Below are 18916 nucleotides of genomic sequence, written 5' to 3'. Positions count from 1 at the left end.
AAGTGGATGAATGTGAGGCTGTGTCAGTTCCCAGTAAAACCAGTGAAATAGCCATTGACTTCAGTGGGAATTGGACTGAACTTCTAAAGTGGAATAATGTTTTCTTTTGTCATCTTATTAGAACAAGAATAATGCTTCATAAACAGCCTCAGTGAAGGAGACTCAAGTACTGAAGAGACTTAAAATGCAAGAGACTGTTAATATTCTTTAATTTCTCTGTAACTGTTATATTTGTTAATAGCACATCTTGGAGTTCTGTTCATTGCAAGATGAAACAGGGAAAGAATTATTGTCATCTGGCTTGCCTGGGTGCAAGAAATGCATGTTTATGTTTTGGTAGAAAAGCTCTTTGCTGTCATTTCACAAACAATATTCTAATGTCTTTGAAGACAGAATGAGTCTGTTGACCTAACAGATTGAAAAATAATTTCCTGGAGCAGAAAACTGCTTTACCAGAGTAATGCTGAGACACTGACTCTGCAACAGGACCAATTAAGGCAGGCTTCAGAGAGTGGGTGAAACTGTCAGAAGGCTGCAAATTACCCCAAACATCCTTTCCCTTTTTTAATGGTCTTAATGTGGGGGTTTTCCAAGGCCGCTCACATCTGCTGTGATGGCCATGAATGCATGTAAATGTCTTGCTGTACTAAATAATCTTCTGTGTGTGTTTCCTCTGAGCACCTGACAAAGTATTCCTTATCTCCGTGCACCTTTCAGATCCTCACAGCAGAGTGTGCCTTACCTCAGCTGATCAGGACGACCCCCTCAGCTCTTACATCAATGCTAACTACATCAGGGTAAGAGCTCCTAGCCCAGCGTGTCTGCCCAGCCTCTGTCAGCTCTGTTAATGTAAACATTATTTAAATAATGTAAATATAACGTAAACAGAATTGCAACATACATGGGCTTTTAAAGCCATCCCAGCTGATCTGATTGCTCTTCTCTCCTGCTTACATGAGCTGAACCCCAAATCTCAAAGTACACCAGTACAGATTAGACCAGATAGAAACATACTTCTGCAGTTCTTGATGCAAAATTCCGTGTCAGCTGGCCTAACCAAGGCCAGTCTGAATAAGGCTCACGACCTAGCCAGAGCCACCTCAAGGCTACTGGACACTGTTTGCTGGAATTACCTGAGTCCATACTGTGCCTTTGCTCCGTGTGCACGTGTGCAGGAGAGAGATAAAGAGGAGAACTGGTGCCACGGAGTCAGCGTTTCATCCAGGATACCTCTCTGTTTTTTTAAGAATGAACCTTCAAGGTTATAGTGGATATCCCTGTTAAAATTGATCTCTTGTTCTTTTGTTGGCAGGGCTATGGAGGAGAGGAAAAGGTATATATTGCTACTCAGGGACCGATAGTTAATACTGTCAGTGACTTCTGGAGAATGGTGTGGCAGGAGCGTTCTCCCATCATTGTCATGATTACCAATATAGAAGAGATGAATGAGGTAATGCTGTTACACCCAGTCTATATTTTTATCTCTACTCCAGCAGATATTTTCAGCAGAGACACTAAGCCAGCAAACAGAAGTTAGTTCAGTGGCCTGTGCAATCAGAGGTAGCATTAAATTCTTCAGGCTCAGAGAAGACATGGGCTTCCCTTTCAATTCAGTTTACTGTAAACCTGTTCTGCTGTCTGACTTCTCCTACTGTTGGTTTTGCCATTTTCCTCTCCCAGCTGACCTGAAACCCTTCCTTACCAGCTCTATTTGCAGGCAGCCTTTGCAGTTCTTTCTAAAGGAATCAAAAGCAATAGTATTCCATAAGGTGGAATAACTTTATTCAGTAGAGTTGTGGCTGCTTTATCTTGCATTTATTATGATTTGATGTCTATATGCACACTTCATTGAGGGAGTACCTGATTTCTGTATGATAATCAACAACTAGAACTGACTTGGATTGAGGACTTTCCCCTGAATGTATCTAGGGAATGCTTATGAAATACTGAAATCAGGATGCTGAAATTTTCTATTTGTCACCTACTTTCATAAATTAAAGTGTAGCAATGTTTTTGCTAATCCACCTAAAGTGATTTTTTTTTCAGTTTGTAATACTGCAGCCCTTCAGCTGTTCATTACTTACCTGCTGAAGTCGTTCCCCCATAGCAGAGTTGCAAGAACTTTGTGCCTGGGCTTCAGGTCACAGACAGGTAGCTGAGCTCACATCTGCCTTTACTGGCAATGTGAGATGTGAGAAAGTAGTCCAGGCATGTGTTGGACTCTGCATCCTCCCTCACCACTAAGCAGCAAGGTTGAGTGGAGATATGTCAGGCTTGTCCTTGGGAATAGATTAGTAATTTAGGTTAGAGATCTTTGTTTGGAGAAGAAGCTTTAGGTGCTTAGAAATCAAAAAATATGGGCATACAGACAGACTTGTAATGGTTTATCTGGTAGCTGGAAGCTTAGTGCCCATAATGATACACGTGCACAAACCTGTAGTTTTCCATAGTTATAAAGTAAATAAATTTAACCTTCAACTTCCTTGAAAAAAAGACATTAACAAGACTGACACAGAATTATCACGCTTTGCAAGTTAAAAATGGTCAGTTATTACAGCTGGCTCATTGGACACATCCTGTGTCCAATACAACAGAGTATGTTGCTGATCTGAATGGGGTTTTTTCACTCCTGTTTTAAACTTGCACCTGCCTGTATCTGAGCAGCAGCACTGAAGTAATAACTTGCTCATTAATCAAAGTTCCCAGTTTCTGGTGCATATGATACTAAAATGTCATTGCACCAGAATCTTTTGAGGACTTTGAGGTTTTGGAGAAGATGCAGAGGAAATGTTGGTCCCGAATGACACGTCTGATGATATGTTTTTCCACTATGGTTTGCATAACAAGACTGTGTAACAGGAAGGCAAAATCACCCTTATGTCTGGATTACCTCTTAGCTGCACTGACCAAGTGTTTCACCCCTCTTATCAGTCATGGGAAGCAGTGCACTGCAGTGCACTATAGAACTGGAGCTTGCTACAGCCTGTAGATCACAGCAGAGCAGCTGAGTCTTTCCCAGTACATTTTCTGTTGAAAATGTAATGGTGTCAGCAATCTCAGCCATAAATACAGGGTCCTTTCATGTAAATGCCTTCTCTACTCCCTCCATTTGTCTGCAACACTTACATTGATAGTTGAATAACAGGACTCAAAGTACATAGATTCAGATCCAAAAGTTTTGTTCAGTGATGATGCTAGTATGAGAGGCTTTGTGTTCCTCCTCAGAGCAATGACTTCACTAATGTGAGTATTAAAAGCTCTGCACCTCAGCCCTCTGTCACTTCTAATCTGACAGACAGCCCACAGAAATGAGTGGGCAATCTTACTCCACTCTTTTAAGCAGAGCAATGTCTGTGCTATTGATAGCTGGTCGTGCTCCTGACAATTTTTGCAGTGGCTTCTGCAGTTTATGAGTAGAGGAAGAAAAAACACAATCTGCATAAATAACTTTACAGAGACACAGTGGGCCACACTCCCAGTGGGTTATTAACTGATGTACTGTGCAGATGGAACAACACTGATTCTCCCACACAAAATTTTGACTCAATAACTTTGCAAGGTACTTTTCTGTTGTTAGTCTTTCTCCTCAAGTGGAATTATGTTTGGTGGGGGAGAGCAAAATGATTCAACTTGTTTCCTTCAAAATTGTGTACAGCTCTGTAAAAGAGGAATCTTACAAGCACCATCTTTACTGAGGTTTGTTGAATAGCAGATACCTACTCCCCTGTGATAATGAAATAGCTTCTTGCATTATCACAAGGGAGCCTTTTTCTCAGACTATGCCTCATTCACGTCATTCCTTGTCTATGTGCTAATTTGTGTACCATCTTGAAATGCCTGTTTCTGCCTTTGCATATTGATAAACTTAGAGAAACTAAATACAAAACCACAGTCTCTTTTAGCCTTCCTTCCAGGACTGGAGTGCTTACAAATTTTCACTGGCTTATCTCTAATGTATCAGAACCAAAAAATAGGTCTGCAAATGGACTATAGTTTCTGTGTTTCTAAGTGTCAGGTTGTGCTGGCTGCATCTCTTACTGATTTATGGCAAAATCAAATGTAGTCCAATCTCTCTCACAGCTACTGCTGCCTTTTAGTTCCCTAGCTCTGAGAGATTCTCACTGACAATTTTAAGTGGATTTTGGTACATAATCTATTTCCCCAAACATCCCCAGTCATGTTATTTTGTGCAAAAACATATGCAAATGATAATTTTATATTCAGGGAGCACTGAGTCTTTATAAAAAATAGAAAAGCTGTATTTTGGGTTTCTACATCAGTATATATGCAGCACAGATATATTGGTAACTAGTGTATATTATACTAATCATTATTATCTTAAGAAAAAGATTAATTTAAAAACAGAAGCACATTGCCACGGGCCTCTCTAATGAACCTTCAAAATGCACATCAGTTGCATAAAGATAAATAAGGATGTGTGTATTTAAAAGCTTTGGTTAGTAATTACTTGATTTGTGCATTTTTAATCAAGCAATCAGGCTATTATGGATGCAGCAAAAATCAGCTGAAATGTGGTCCCTGTTTAGTAAGTGAAAGCTTGTACTTATTATAGAAACAAAATTTATTCATATTCATCTATGCATGTGCTATATTCACTTTCAGAGGAGAAAAAAACTAATCCTCCCTTGATACCTGCTTAACTGGATTTGTTTTATATTGCACACAGAAATGCACAGAATATTGGCCAGAGGAACAGGTCACCTATGAAGGAATAGAAATCACAGTTAACAGAGTCATACAAGCAGACGATTACCGTTTAAGGCTCATCACCCTAAAGGTAAATCGTTCCAATGTACCTACAGTAGCTTAGCTGTCGAAATCTATAAATGCAGATGTTCAGGGGGAATTGTGTGGAAAGCTTCGGCACAGTGGACACTGTACAAATACCACTTTCCATTACTGAAGTCATTGTAGCTTTGCCCAGTTCACCAGCAGGAAGGCTACAGGGAAATAAGCAGTGAGAGGTGTAGGCTGCACGTGTACAGTCTGAAAGCCACCAGGCCAGTTGTAGTAGTATGGGCTTCACTGGGTAAGAAACCAGTGACTCATTCTGTGCCTTTGTCCTCTGGGTTCATTGATCATTTAGAATGAAATGTCACTTCACAGAGAGCTTCTTACTTCACAAGTGTAGTTTTATATACCAGTAATCATTCTATAATCTTGTGGATAGAGAGTTTTAGTGCTGATTTAATTTTTTAAGTACTAAGATACTGCTTAATCTAAAGTACCAGAGTCCTATTTTACAACTCTATTCATTGCTAGGTTCTAGAATATCAAGCTACGTGTTTTAGTAACAGTCTGTTTGCATAAACTTCATACACCTTTCATCTGCCAGATCTACCCCGACCTCAGTATAACATGACAATTTCTTTCCAAGCTGGAAAATCTCCCCTTTTATTCAACCAGTTTCAAGTCTCTTCAGCCATATGCTAATGGGCAGAAAGCCAGCATATGACATCCCGTGTCTGGATTCAGAGTGTAGAAAGTCTGTCACTCATGCTTTTGGCAAAGGCAGCAAGGAGAAAATCACACTCCCTGAGAAGTGGGAAGTGAAGACTATTTACATGTTGCAGACTTCCAGCTCATCTGGTTTTGTTTTTCAGTTAGACAATGGTTTTGTTTTCAGTACTAGCAGGTCAATGTCTCTTTCCTCCACCCCTAAGTGTCAGGATGTGAACTGCTGAGTTCTAGAGCTGAAATAAAGACTCCATTTAAATTGCCATTCCCTAGAGCTGTACATTTGTCATTTAATGGCAATAGAGGAGCAGCAGCTCTGAACCATGCATGCATTAAGTGACTTGGTAGTGAAAACTGGAAAAGCCATGAACTGACTTCAGTTTGCCCTTAAACATGAGTGTTCAGAAATACATGGTTACTGAATGCTTTACAGAGTGGACTGTCAGTTTTCTCTTAGTATAGGGGACAAGATTTTTCAGGTTTTGGGACTTTAGATAAAGCTCAGGCTATAGGCAAGGATTGTTTTCCTTTCTCAGAGCAAGCTGCCAGTGTCTAGCCACTGAGTCATGATCTCAGCTACAGCATACATGATGGTAGACTTCAAACTGTCAATTAAATCTTGCTTCCCTTTAGCTGTTCTCAAGTCTTCTCAGTCTCAAGGAACAATCAATAGAGACTATTTTGTTCAAGTCAAAGCAGAAGTGTACAGAACCACAGAAGTCGGGTTCTCCAAGCAGAAGCATATGACTTGTAACACAGTAGGCAAAACGGAAGACATCCAGAGTTCATCATTAGAACTTGTCTGTTTTCTGTTGCTGTCAACTAAATGACTTATGTAGTGATTCATGTTTTTCTTCAGATGACTTTTACTTTTCTCTCAGTGTTATTGACAACTTTTTTATTATAATTTTCACAACTGAGTTAAGAATTGGGTGTTCATAACTTCTGTGACTCAGACATAGTCACACATTCAAAAGCAACTGTGTTTCAGAGCAGTGTTGATCGGATTTACTATAGCGAGGTGGAGTGCTATTTATGATAACTAGTTATGCTCTCTTAAAGTATTTTCTCCCTAGCATAAATACCCTAAGGCCAGACTCAGTGCTATGATAGTAAGGCTCTCTTTTCCTGTAGTGAGCTAGACACAGCCTTAAGGATCCTGTGGCTATGCTTCAGTGAGCACTTCAAACCCAGTATAGGATGGAACAGCATCTCAATGAAGCTGAGCCTCCCTTTGTCCAGCTCTCTTGTTATGACCCATGTGCCCTCGCAGCTGTTTGTGAATGTTTGCCAAGCCAAAGGGAGAAACTGATTGATCCATCTGGAAATTAATCTATCTCAAGAAAGGAATAAGATTTAATGTGATTGCTTTCCCAATCTAGTTCACTGTGAAACTGTACAAAAGCTCTGTCATCCAAAGAGGAGGATGGAAAATGCACAACCACAGAGAACTCTTGGCATCCAATGACTGACAAGCATAGGGAGGGACTTGGGAGCATACATGACAGAAACTATTTTCAGGTTTTTGTGCCTTGTTCTTTAGAGGGAGTTATATTTGTCTTTTTTTTTCCTCTCTCTCTTCAACTCAGCCAGCCATGTGTTGAAGGGAGGGTTGTGGAAGCTAACATTTCTGTTCTTGGACCTTTTGCAAACATTTACTTTGCCCTGTGCCAGCTGGCTTGTACAGTGGCTGCAAGGGTAAGGCCAGTTCCCTGGGCACCCTGTTACTATTTTGCACCTTTAGAAATCAGGCAGAAGGATATCACTTTGAACACAAAATCAGAAGCTCATAGTGCTACTTGGCACTCCTAGAAGGAAACAGCACATTTACTATATTCATAACCATGCTGAGACAGAGAATCAGAATTTGTGTCTCTCAGAAAGACCTGGACTGCAGCTAAATACAATTCCCACCTTCCATACTGCCTCTGAATTTCTTACCGTGTCTAAGAGAGGAGTAGAATTGACAGGAGACCGATATAAGTCTGTCTGTCAGAAGAGATAGAAAAATAAGCTCCCATCTCTTTCCCCTCATCTATTTATCTAGCTATCACAGACAGAGATATGGCTCCTGGCTCTCTGTCTGTCAAATACATTATGAAAGCAATTATGTCACAAGCACAGCTCTGGCTTTGCTGAATGAATCTGTCAAGAGGGAACAGACTGCCTGGAGTGTTTTGCACACAGCTCTTGGCACTAAAAGAGCAGAATACTTTGTGGGGGGAGGTTTTTATTTTTTTACTGAAGTGCAGTTGTGATATTTGAAGTCCAGATTTCTGTTGTGTGGCTTCCCACATGGATTTCTGTTCCGTTTAGCATTCACATAATGGTTGGGGTTGAAAGGGACCACTGGAGATCATCTGGTCCAACCTGCCTGCTAAAGCAAGTTCCCCTAAAGCAGGTTGCATGTGCTTGTATCCAGGTGAGTTTTGAATATCCCAGAGAAGGAGACTCCACAAACTCTCTGGGCAGCCTGTTCCAGTGCTCTGTCACCCACAAAAGATCTTTCCTCATATTCAGATGGAACTTTCTGTGTTTCAGTTCGTGCCCATTGCCCTTGTCCTGTAGCCGAGCACTACTGAAAATTGACCCATCCTCTTGACACTTTCTCTTCAGATACTTAGAGATTTGGATAAGGTCACCTCTCAGTTGTCTCTCCTCCAAGCTAAACTGGCCCAGCTCCCTCTAAGTGAGGTGCTCCAGTGTCCTGATCATCTTCATGGCCCTCCACTGGACCCTCCCCAGAAGTGCCTTGTCTCTCTTGGTCTGGGGAGTCCAGGATTGGGCACAACACTTTAGGTGAGGCCTCTCTAGGGCTGAGTAGAGAGGCAGGATCGCCACTTGCAGCCTGGTGACTCTGCTTTTCTTAATGCACCATTGGACACCATCGGCCTCCTTGGCCACAAGGACACTGCTGGCTCATGGGCAGCTTGTTTTCCACCAGGTCCTTCTCCACAAGGCTGCTCTCCAGCTGGTCAGCCCCCAGACTGTACTGGTGCCTGGGGTTTTTCTTCTCCACGTGCAGGACCCTGCATGTGTGTGTGTTGAACTTCAGCAGTTCCTCTCTGGCCAACTCTCCAGTCTGCCCGGGTCTCGGGGAATGGCAGCACAGCCTTCTGATGTGTCAGCCACTCCTCCTAGTTTTGTATCCTCATCAAAAAAATGTGCTGAGGGTACTCTCTGCCCCTTCATCCAGGTCACTGATGAGTAAATTAAACAGTGCTGAACCCAGTACTCATCCCAGGGGAAAGCCACTGGCTATGGGCCTTCAACTGGACTCTTTGCTGCTGAACCCTTTCAACCAGTTCTCAATCCATCTCATTGTCCACTCATCTTAACCTATGCTTCCTGAGTTCATCTCATGAGGAGGTTATGGGAGACAGGGTCAAAAGCCCTGCTGAAGTCAAGATAAACAATATTCCTGCTCTCCTGTCATCCACCCAGCCAATCACATCATCACAGGAACCTTTCAGATTGGTCAAGCATGATTTCCCCCTGGTAAATCCATGCTGAATATTCCAGATAACCTTCTCCTCCACGTGTTCAGAAGTGATATGCAGGGTGAACTATTTAATTGCCTTTCCAGGCATGGAACTGAGGCTGACTGGTGCATAGCCCTCTGGGTCCTCCCTCTTGCTGTCTTTTTGAAGTCTGGAAGGGCACTGGCTTTCCTTCAGTCTTCAGGCACCTCTCCTGTTCTCCCTGATCTTTCCAAGATGATGGAGAGTGACTTAGCAGTAATGTCTGCTTGCTCCCTCAGCACTCATGGGTAGCTCCCATTGAGGCCATGTATTTGTGGGTCTCAGGTTTACCTAAATGCTTTCTAACCCAATGCTCATCAACCAAAGAAAAGTTGTCTTTTTCTCCAGAATTTCTTGCCTTCAAGGTGTGGGATTCCTGAGGGGCAGCATTGGCAATGAAGACTGAAACAAAGAAGGCATTCAGTTACTCTGCCTTCTCTGTATCTTCCACCACCAGGGCTCCCACCTCATTCAGCAGCAATTTTCCCTGCTCTTCATTTTGCTACTGATGCAACTGAAGAAATCCTTCTTGTTTTCCTTGATATCCGTTGCCAGATTTAATTCCAAATGGGCCTTAACCTTTCTTGTCACATCTCTGCATAATTTGACAGCATTCCTATATTACTCCCAAGTGCCCTGTCCCTTTTTCCATATTCCATAAATTTCCTTCTTGTGTTTTTTTGGTTTTTTGTTGGTTTTTTTTTTTTTTTTTTGCCAGAAGCTTCTTGCTTACCCATGCATGGCTCCTGCCCTCTTTTCATGATTTCTTACCCAGAGGGATGCACTGAAATTGAGTTTGAAGGAAGTGATGCTTGAATATTAATAAGCTATCTTGGATACCCTGTCTTCTAGGGCCCTAACTCAAGGGATTCATGCAATTGGGTCCTTGAAGGAATCAAAGTTACGTCTTCTGAAGTTCAGGCTTGTAATCCTACTTACTGCCCTTGCTCCTTCCATGGAGGATCCTCCACCATCTCTTGGTCACTGCAGCAAAGGCTTTGTGTGCCCACTTAGGTCACTTAATACGAGGTCACCTCTCCTCGCTGGCTCCTCCACCACTGTGTCAAAAGGATCTCAGTTCTCTGCAGCAAACTCCTGGACTGTGTGTGCCCAGCCACGTTGTCTTTCCAGCAGACTGATTCCATCCCCTCAGTCTTAAAGGGAAGGCCATTCTTCAGTATCATTTTACAATGAGAAGTTCTTGTAAAACTTTTGTGGTTTTTGTCTTAACTGGATTGCAGAAAGGAGAAGAAGTCAGAAACCTGAAACATTACTGGTACACATCTTGGCCAGACCAGAAGACACCAGACCAGGCTCCTCCTCTGTTACAGCTAGTGCTGGAAGTGGAAGAGGCCATGCAGAGTGCAGAGGAGAAGAATGCCCCAGTGATTGTTCACTGCAGGTAAATAAATGTTGTGTCTGAATTCCTAGGGCTCTTCGCATACAGTGATGCAGTGCAGACGCTGCCATATAGGCCATCAGTCACACATGTGAAATCTTGCCCAGCTGCTTCTGAAATATGCTTTTCAAAGCATTAATCACAATTTTAAAGCTTTAATGACAATGGTTTTCTGTTATCAAGTGTTGCATTCAGATACAGACTGAATTGAACATAGAAGCTGGCAGTGGCTCAGTTAGTTGTAATACTTTCATTTCATTTGCCTTACCAGTAATATATGCCTTTAATTATCTTTTAAGGGCCAGGTTAGAAAAGATTGCCATACTTTTGGTGAAATTGAGTAGAAAGACATATGCAAGCAGACAAATAATAACATTCAACTTTAGGCATCAAAGTTGCCTGTTTTATAGATTCCTTCTTTGCTATTTCTTTTTTGTTTTGTTTTAATCATTATTAGGCCAAAGACAATTATTTAAATACAACACATAAATGAAAGAGTAGCAAAGCTGATTACAGCAAGTACTATTTAATAGTCAGGAAATGTATGGAACTGATGGTAAAACTGAAGTATCAGTAAAAATCCCTGGCAGAGATGAAAACTTCTATGGAAGGAGCAAAGTCTTTACAGTTGGTTTGATGCCTGATGAGAAAATTGCAATTATCAATCAGAGCAGAATAAAAATAGATGAGGATAGATACTTCTCTGCTGTCCTCAGAAAGAAGTGGGATGATGTACTTACATTTGTAGACATAATGAAGTATGTTCTTTTGCACTGCTAACTAGGGAGCATGTTAAGCTTCAGCAACCACTATTAAAGCAGATATGCTAACTGATTTTCATCCAAGAGTGTTTTAAAAAAGTTGGCTCACACACTCTACAGCATTAAAGTTTAGTATAGATGAATTACAGTTCTTGGAAAATTGGAGAATTTCCAGAGGTCTAAAAGGAAGCCCTGTTTTGCCAGTGTTTAGAAAGGTTAAATGTGATTACTTAGAAACTACAGCCTGTCCTCAAAACAGTTGTTCCAGGTAAATAGCAGAAAGCCTGATAAGAGCTGCAGTTTATCTTGCCAGGGTAATCTTCCATCATTTCAATAACATACATTTTGCCAATTTTATTTTTGTACAGAATTTTGCTTAATTTTGCATAATGTTTTCTAGGAAACAGCAGATGGTTGCTCTCCAAAAGCCATAGTAAATGAATATTATACAATGAGAATATTTTTAAGAGCCTCTTGGCAGAAATGGTTGGTAGCCTGATGTCATCAAAGATCCGACTATAAGCTAATATGGAGTAATCACTATTAAAACGCTCATGTGATACAACATGCCCAGTTTTTCTGCCTGTGTTTTAAAACAGACATGGAAAAATTTGGGAGAGTTCAGATGAAAATAAGAAATGGTTTGTAAGGAGGTCCTCTTTGTCCCTGGAAATTTGTGACTCTCTAGGAGCTCCTTAAAGAACTATGGTTATCTGCTGCTGGTTACCATGTCACTCTTGCTTTGCACATTTGTTCAGTCCTCTTGTATGGTGTAATCCCCATGACACAGTAATAATCTGGGGAGAAATGGGGCATTTTTGTTTGGAAAAAAAATGCTAAGAGATATGATGATAGGATTATGAAGCGTTCTATAACGATGGATAATGTGCTACCCAACACTGTCTCAGACACCGAGAGACCTGCAGCTTGTCCTGGGACAAGTGCTGTTTCTTTTATATAAAAATGGGTGTTGCTCCCTCCCTTTGCAAAACACTGAGGTGTCTGGACAGTAAACAGTATTAGGAGCTGTGTGCTGTGTTCTGTTTGGTTATGGTCAAGTGGAAGACGAAGGTCTTGTGGGCAGCTGTGAACTGTGAACTCCAATGTTGCTTGAACGTTTGTTGCCAGCGATTTTGCGTTACAATTTTCTCACAATGTAAATGAAAGCAGATTTCCTGTAGCTGTGTCAAGTAATTATTCCTGAGTATGCTCACATAATTATTTCACGCATAAGAAGGGCTTCCATCATTTGCTGGTAGTTTGTTAGGTGATGAGAGGAATGCACAGCTTCTATACACTGTGGCTTTGAAGATAAACTCGGTTCTGGTCATTAACTAAGGACTGTATCAGATACAAAAGAGTTCAGGAAAATTTAAAGACATTTTTTTGATTGTGAATTTGTTGTATTCTGCTCTAATTCAAATTACTAGATTGTAGATCTGACACTTACTATATTGCTGTTAGCTCTAATTATTTAACCAAGGGTTGGGGTTTTTTTACTTTACCTGTGAATGAAAATAGTTTTCAAAGAAGCTGTTAGAATTGAGAATTTCAAAGCGAAGTTTGCCTTCAAAGCAAGGGTTGCTGTCAAACCAAATCTTGCTAAGAAATGCAGAAGCTTTTTTTCAGTGGTTCAGTGAGAGGTTCACCAACATATATTCAGTCAATGAGTCTCCAATAGTCCATTTTTAACACAGTACCTGCAATGTTCACGCTTGTGCTGTGAGTGGCTCACGCTTAATCATGTCATCCAGCGAAGCTGGTATCTTTTCCTAGTTATGGCTTTCCGTCTGGAAGCTGGCAAAGGTCAGAGGGACAAAGAAGATGAGGGGGTCTGTGCTGGTTTAGCAGCAGTTGTTTGACAGGAAAGTTCCAAAATCCTTCTGACATCTCCACTGCCTCTCTCTGCTCTTCCCTTCCTTAGTGCAGGCATCGGGAGGACTGGCTGCTTTATTGCCACAAGTGTCTGCTGCAAGCAGCTGAAGAACGAGGGCATAGTTGACATTTTGCGAACGGCCTGCCAGTTAAGGCTAGACAGGTAAGAAAGCCTGCTTCCTTCCCAGAAAAATAAAAAGAAAAAAATGGTAATATTTCCAGTTATTTAAGGAGAAGCAAATAAGGAGAGGGGAAGAATAAACCCCAAGCAGAGGCCAAGACAGAATATTTCTCTGACTTGTAATCTTTGCCTGAGCAGCAAACCTTAATGAGCAGCCCTAGAGCTGATTTGGGTTCACAGCTGCCCATCTCCATGCCACAAGGGGCAACCTTTTACCAGCAGAGGAGTTGGCCCTGTGTTCATAAAAAGCTCAAAGATCTGCTGTACTCAAGTTCAGAGCCACACATCATCACTTTCTTCCCAGAAGGAATAATGAAAATTCATCTATATTCTGGAGCTGTGAGCCATGGTGAGAGAGACGTTGCTTAGCGAAGGAGAGTGCACAACCAGGAGTGTTTACAGATGTATGAAAGGAGCTGTGAAAATCTCCACAAATTCAATGGTTTCCAGTTAAGCATTTCTTAACACACCACCTTGAGCTTGATTATGAAGTAAACAGACCTGAATTTTGTACCAGAGATGTTATTTTTCCTCTCCCACTGGTTTCAAATGCCATCAAAACATGTCTCAGTGCTCTCTCTAATGATAATGATAAATGTAGTCGGGGGAAGAGATGTCACGAAAAACATACCAAAGATTTTTCTGAGGGAAAAAAAAGAACTTCAACCCCACGCTGAACTTTATTTCAGAGAAGAAATTATGCTCAGTGGGAGGCAAAAAATGAAATGCTTGCTGCCCTGCTGAGGCTCTGATAGACAGGGACCTGCAGGGGCTTAGAGATTTGGCTGTTTCAGTGGATTTTAGCCCAGACAAGGGAAGGTTTCTTGAGAAAAAGAAAACCAGAATATGAATAGCGAGTGCTGATTATCCATAGTCCACTTAAATATCTGTCTGGATGTGAAATATCTTGTCTCTGTGACTAATGCCACACAGGAAAATCACCACACAAAGGAAGGCTGAAGGCACTGCAATATGTGTGAGACAGCAGGCCAATTGCAAATACTAGCTTTGAAGGGAGAGGGGAGCTGGCAGTCACTTTAAGACTCTGAAGAAGGAAAACCATACTTAAAGGACACCATAGGGGGAAAGAAAGACTGAAGGAGCCTCTGTGGCTGCCATGTAGCTCTCAGGAGTGGGATGGAATAGATAAAAGTCATTTAAATGTCATGGGGTAAAATACTCAAGATGGAAAGCAGATCACCATCCTTCCTACAGAAAAGCATGATTTCTTCAAGGACTGAAAAATAGGGCTCGTAGTCTCCTGGAAGTCATGCTGCCACCCACTCTTATTTTCACTAACTCCCCCCAAAATCTCCAGGAGGCTTCAAAAGTAGCATGAGAGGTTAAGACAGTGTCCAAGCAGCTAAAAGACAGCAAGCTCTGTCTCCTTCTCTTGCCTGATCATTACTGTCTAGGATAGTAAGGAGTCACCAGGGACTTAGGGAAAGAAGGCTGAATGCAGGCCAGAGTAGATGTCTGAAGGAATGCACCTCCCTGCGTCACACAGAAGTAGCAAGGTTGACATTACCCATGAGAACCACCTCTGAGGTTGCCATTGGTATGGAGAGAACAAGGTTTTTTTCCCTTTCATTCCCTCACAAATCCCTTGGAAAAGTTCTGTGCACTGGGCTTTGCATCAGTGGCCAACAGATGGTCCTAAAATAACCTAGTATGACTAAGGAGAGGAAGTAATCATTCCTGCATCCTTCCCACAGTGCTGAGAGACATTTGTTGTCATTGCCCGCGATGCAACTCAGATTTCAAAGGTTTCTGTGGCAAATAGGGGTGAAAACATAATTCTGTGCCAAAGCCTGGACAGCAAGCACATGTCATGGTGTGCATATGTGTGGCAAGGGAGGAAGCCACCACAGAGCAGGAAACTGGATAAAAATGAAAATAATTTTCTGTGCTCTGAATCTCAATGACCACCCTGGTGCTTCTGTTGCTACAACTTCAGGCTGCAACCCCACTGTCAGTGGAACTTCTTGGGGAGAAATTGTCAGATATGACTAATGTTCCTTGTGTGTCACAATCTGACACAGATATATTTCAGTGCTGTGTGGAGCACAGAGGGACTCAGAAGCAAATAAACTGTGAGCTTGTATTAACTAGAGCAGATGGGGAGGAGATGCTCGGCTAGGAAATTTTTTTTTAATAAACACTGTGCGTGTTTCTCACCTTTGCTAGATGATGAGTGGTTGGAGAATAGGCCCTTGCCCTTGCCTGCTCCTTAAGTGTTATCTGAAGCAGCTGCTTAACAAAAATAGTGCAAAGGGCTGAAGGACAAGGTTGTCTTTCCCTCTCATCTCACCCTTACTGGAATAGCTACTGTGTGACCCATAATGGTTAAGCTGGACACCATAGGAAAGGGCTGTCCCCAAGGAGGGTGCCAGCAGTCTGCTACCCATTTGGCTCACAGGAAGCAACTTTCATGAATGTCTTCTGGTGAGGTTTCTAAGGGAAGGCACCACATATGCCTTTCCTCAGACTGACACAGCCTGGTTGGCTCCAGTCACCCATGGGTTCCCATGTTCCTCAGCTCCACTTGTCATTCCAGCCTCCTTCTGGCACCGTGCTGCTGGGATCTGTGCACCAGCACCTGTGCTGGCACAAGTCTGCATACACCTTCTGTGAGCTTCAGACACAAGTTCTAGTTGTCTTCATAATGGATTGTCAAGAGATCATATCACTTTCAATGGGGTACTCTTAGCCAAATTTCAAATGTTAGCAGAATCTGCTTAAAATTAACGACTTCATCCTGATTGGTTTTGTTTGTTTGTTTCCCATTGTAGTGGTCATATGTTGGTTAATATGCTCCTTGCTGAAATACACAGGTTAATGACACATGGAAAATCAAACTACTTTTGCTCCTGCTTGCATCACCTTTCAAGTTTTCAGTTTTAAAGAGAACTGTAAAAGCTGAAAAATAAGCTGAAACAAAACAGGTTACTGTGCTGAAGTATATTTTGCTATCAAGGTGCACACAGCAGTCAACTCAGTTACAAATCTCAGCTGTCCTTTCTAAAAACATTGCAAGCTCCAAAATCCTGCTGGCCATCCCTAGTTCTCTGCCTAAAGCTTGATGTGGAGTAGCACAGAGGAAAGAATCCTCATTGGAGAATGGGAAAATTGCATCAGTTGTCTGGGTTGGTGTGGCTTGGCCTGGCCCTCTTTGGTCCCAATTTCAGTTCCCAGTGCAGCTGTGAAGTCTTGGATAAGCTTCTCCCCCTCTTTTTTCCCTGATCCCATCTCTCAGGGCTTTGGGGTGGGAATTACTTTTCACAGAAGGGTTCTTGGAGTACAGGTGTTCAGGTAATGTGAGAGTGATGATGGCGATGCCTCCCTGGAGGAGAGCCTCTGCCAAGGACAATGAATGTAAAGCCCATTCCTGTTCTCACTACCTTCTGGTGCTTGCTTAGCAGAGACTTTCAAAACAGAGGTCAAGGTCAGACTTGAAGCTGGTTACAATCAAAGGGCACTTCTCACTCATTTTCAGACAGCTTTGGCATAGACCATGGGTGTGGAGCACAAGCTTCATGTTAGCTGTGCTATTTCCTCATGTGTTTGCAAGTAATAAGACTGCTGTTTCCCTCCCCTTTTCTTCTTGCCTTTCAGGGGAGGAATGATCCAGACTTGTGAACAATATCAATTTGTGCATCATGTCATGAGCTTGTATGGAAAACAGCTTTCTAGAGCAGCAGAAGAATAAGTGTTCATGATATTCCCAAAGGCTAAAGCCAGGAGAACTTTTGACTGTGCTCAGATATATTTCAGATCTGATAAGAGACACACGGTAACCTGGCTGTCTTAGCTGGAAAGATATTATTTTACTTTGATATTGCTTTTATGCTCTTGTTTGCATTGACATTTAAGAGCTGAGGTACGCCTTGTCTTAAACATATGTGACAGGACATAATCTTCACCAAAAAAGGCTTATTTATACTGTAAATAATAATAGTAGCTTCATTTGTTACAAAAGCAAAGGAAAAAAAACAGAAAAAATTTCACTGTCTTCAGTTTGCTATTTTTTAAAAGGTCATTGCTAATATATCCAAATACAGTGTGAAACTTTTTGAATTGTCATGCTGAAATGTGCCGTATGTTGACTAAGCTTGAAAGTAAATTTTTGCCTCTTTCTGATTGTTTTTACATATAAAATTACCGAATACTGTGTGTATCGTAAACCTTCTGAGCCTCTGCATCGAAAGCCTCAAGTAGATTCGCATTGAAATGATGTTTCACACATCATGTTCGCTTGTTTATTTTTCTAAAGCACTCCACTACCAGTGTTATCAGAACTAAGGGGGGAACAATATTTCAACAACATGAGTCAAATTCTTGCCTCGAATTCTTACCAGCAGTGTACCCCAGTATCATGACAGTGGGGTGAATCTGAGTAGACATTAAACTGAACATAAATGCTTCGTGCTTTACCTTTTCTTTGTCAATATTTGGGCATCTTAGTCATCTGGCAAACAGATTGTATTTCTGCAAATAGTTTCTACTTTTACATAGAATACAATTTCTTCTGAAATCTGAGATTCAAAATCAGGTGAGGAATTTTTTTAGTTTATCTTTATTAAAAATCTAATAATAAAATAATTTTTATTCTATGAATTTATAATTGCTTCAAAGCTTTGAGGGTAACCATGTGTCCAGTGCCTATTAAAATTAATGCAAATCCTAAAGGCAGCTTAAAAAAAAATCAGTGTGAACTTGTTGGCTGCTTTGTGATATATTTGCCCTCAAACCAAATTTAGACAATAATTAGCCCATTTTAACCACTGTTCCAGGCAACAGTGTTTCCTTTCCAATGATACAGGCTATGCTTTTTGGTTTAGACTTCAATCGGGCTGGGAAGATTGTGGTTTGTGTTTAATGCTTAGAGGTGAGCACACATTTTAGTGCTTCACTGAGTAGAGAAAAATGGAGGTACGCAGGATCCTTAACATGAAAGATGAGTGTTTGGTGAATGGAAGCTCTGATGACCTACTAAAAATATATTTGCTTCCCTTTATTTGTAACAATAACCAAAACCCACTGCTTCTATCAGTGCAGAAGATTCTGCGAATTTACTGCACTTCCTAATCAGGAGAAGGTAAAGCAGCTCTCAGAACAATAAGGGCTGATCCTGCTCCCACTGATGTTTTGCCATTGACGTCAGCAGGTGCAGGGTAAGGCCTGAAATGTTACGCCTACAACTTCATCACTGTGGGGAAAAAGTTTCCCAATATTTCAGTACACATCTTTGTGTTTATTCTGTATCCATGAACCTGTAAAAATCCTGTCTGCAGGGTTTGCATGAAAGTGTGGCAAAATGTGTTATCTTTAAACCACTTGATTTTATTGCTGTATTTAAAATATTTCCTTCAGTGAGAAGCTAGCAGAAAGAACTGGCATTCTTTTTTAAAATACTGGTGATAGTCATTAAAGAGAGCAATAAACAAGCTTTTGAGCATAATATGACTGTTAGTTTTATGTAAATCTTGATAGCTATATTCTCCCTTATGCTACCAACTTTTTCAAATTGGTAACATTGTTCCACCTAAGCACTCCTTAAAAATAACCAAATAAGTACTGATATTCTGAATAACATTGAAAGTGGAACTCCCATAAATATTTTTCAGCTTTTCAGTGCCCTTCTGTGTCAAAACTGACTCAGTGAATAAAACTGCTTGCTCTGTCATCAGCTTCCCATGCA

General features: G+C 41.3%; 1 protein-coding gene across 7 annotated transcripts in view; it reads left to right on the top strand.

Annotated features, from left to right (window-relative positions):
- PTPN5 (protein tyrosine phosphatase non-receptor type 5) overlaps positions 1–18676 on the top strand; it is a 75330-nt gene extending 56654 nt beyond the window's left edge. For 6 of the 7 annotated variants that reach the window (XM_063398137.1, XM_063398135.1, XM_063398132.1 and 3 more), the window contains 6 exons: positions 718–797; positions 1313–1450; positions 4688–4798; positions 10241–10401; positions 13084–13197; positions 16831–18676. In XM_063398137.1, coding sequence (XP_063254207.1) covers positions 718–797; positions 1313–1450; positions 4688–4798; positions 10241–10401; positions 13084–13197; positions 16831–16924 — 698 coding nt within the window. In that variant the 3' untranslated portion in view covers positions 16925–18676. The remainder of the gene's footprint in view (positions 1–717; positions 798–1312; positions 1451–4687; positions 4799–10240; positions 10402–13083; positions 13198–16830) is intronic. The other variant, XM_063398131.1, reaches the window with a different exon arrangement.
- The last annotated feature ends 240 nt before the right edge of the window (positions 18677–18916 follow it).

The sequence above is a fragment of the Prinia subflava genome, chromosome 5 (assembly GCF_021018805.1).
Source record: "Prinia subflava isolate CZ2003 ecotype Zambia chromosome 5, Cam_Psub_1.2, whole genome shotgun sequence".
NCBI lineage: Eukaryota > Metazoa > Chordata > Aves > Passeriformes > Cisticolidae > Prinia > Prinia subflava.
The sequence above is the reverse complement of the archived record's forward strand: the minus strand, read 5'-3'. Positions and strand labels throughout refer to the sequence as shown.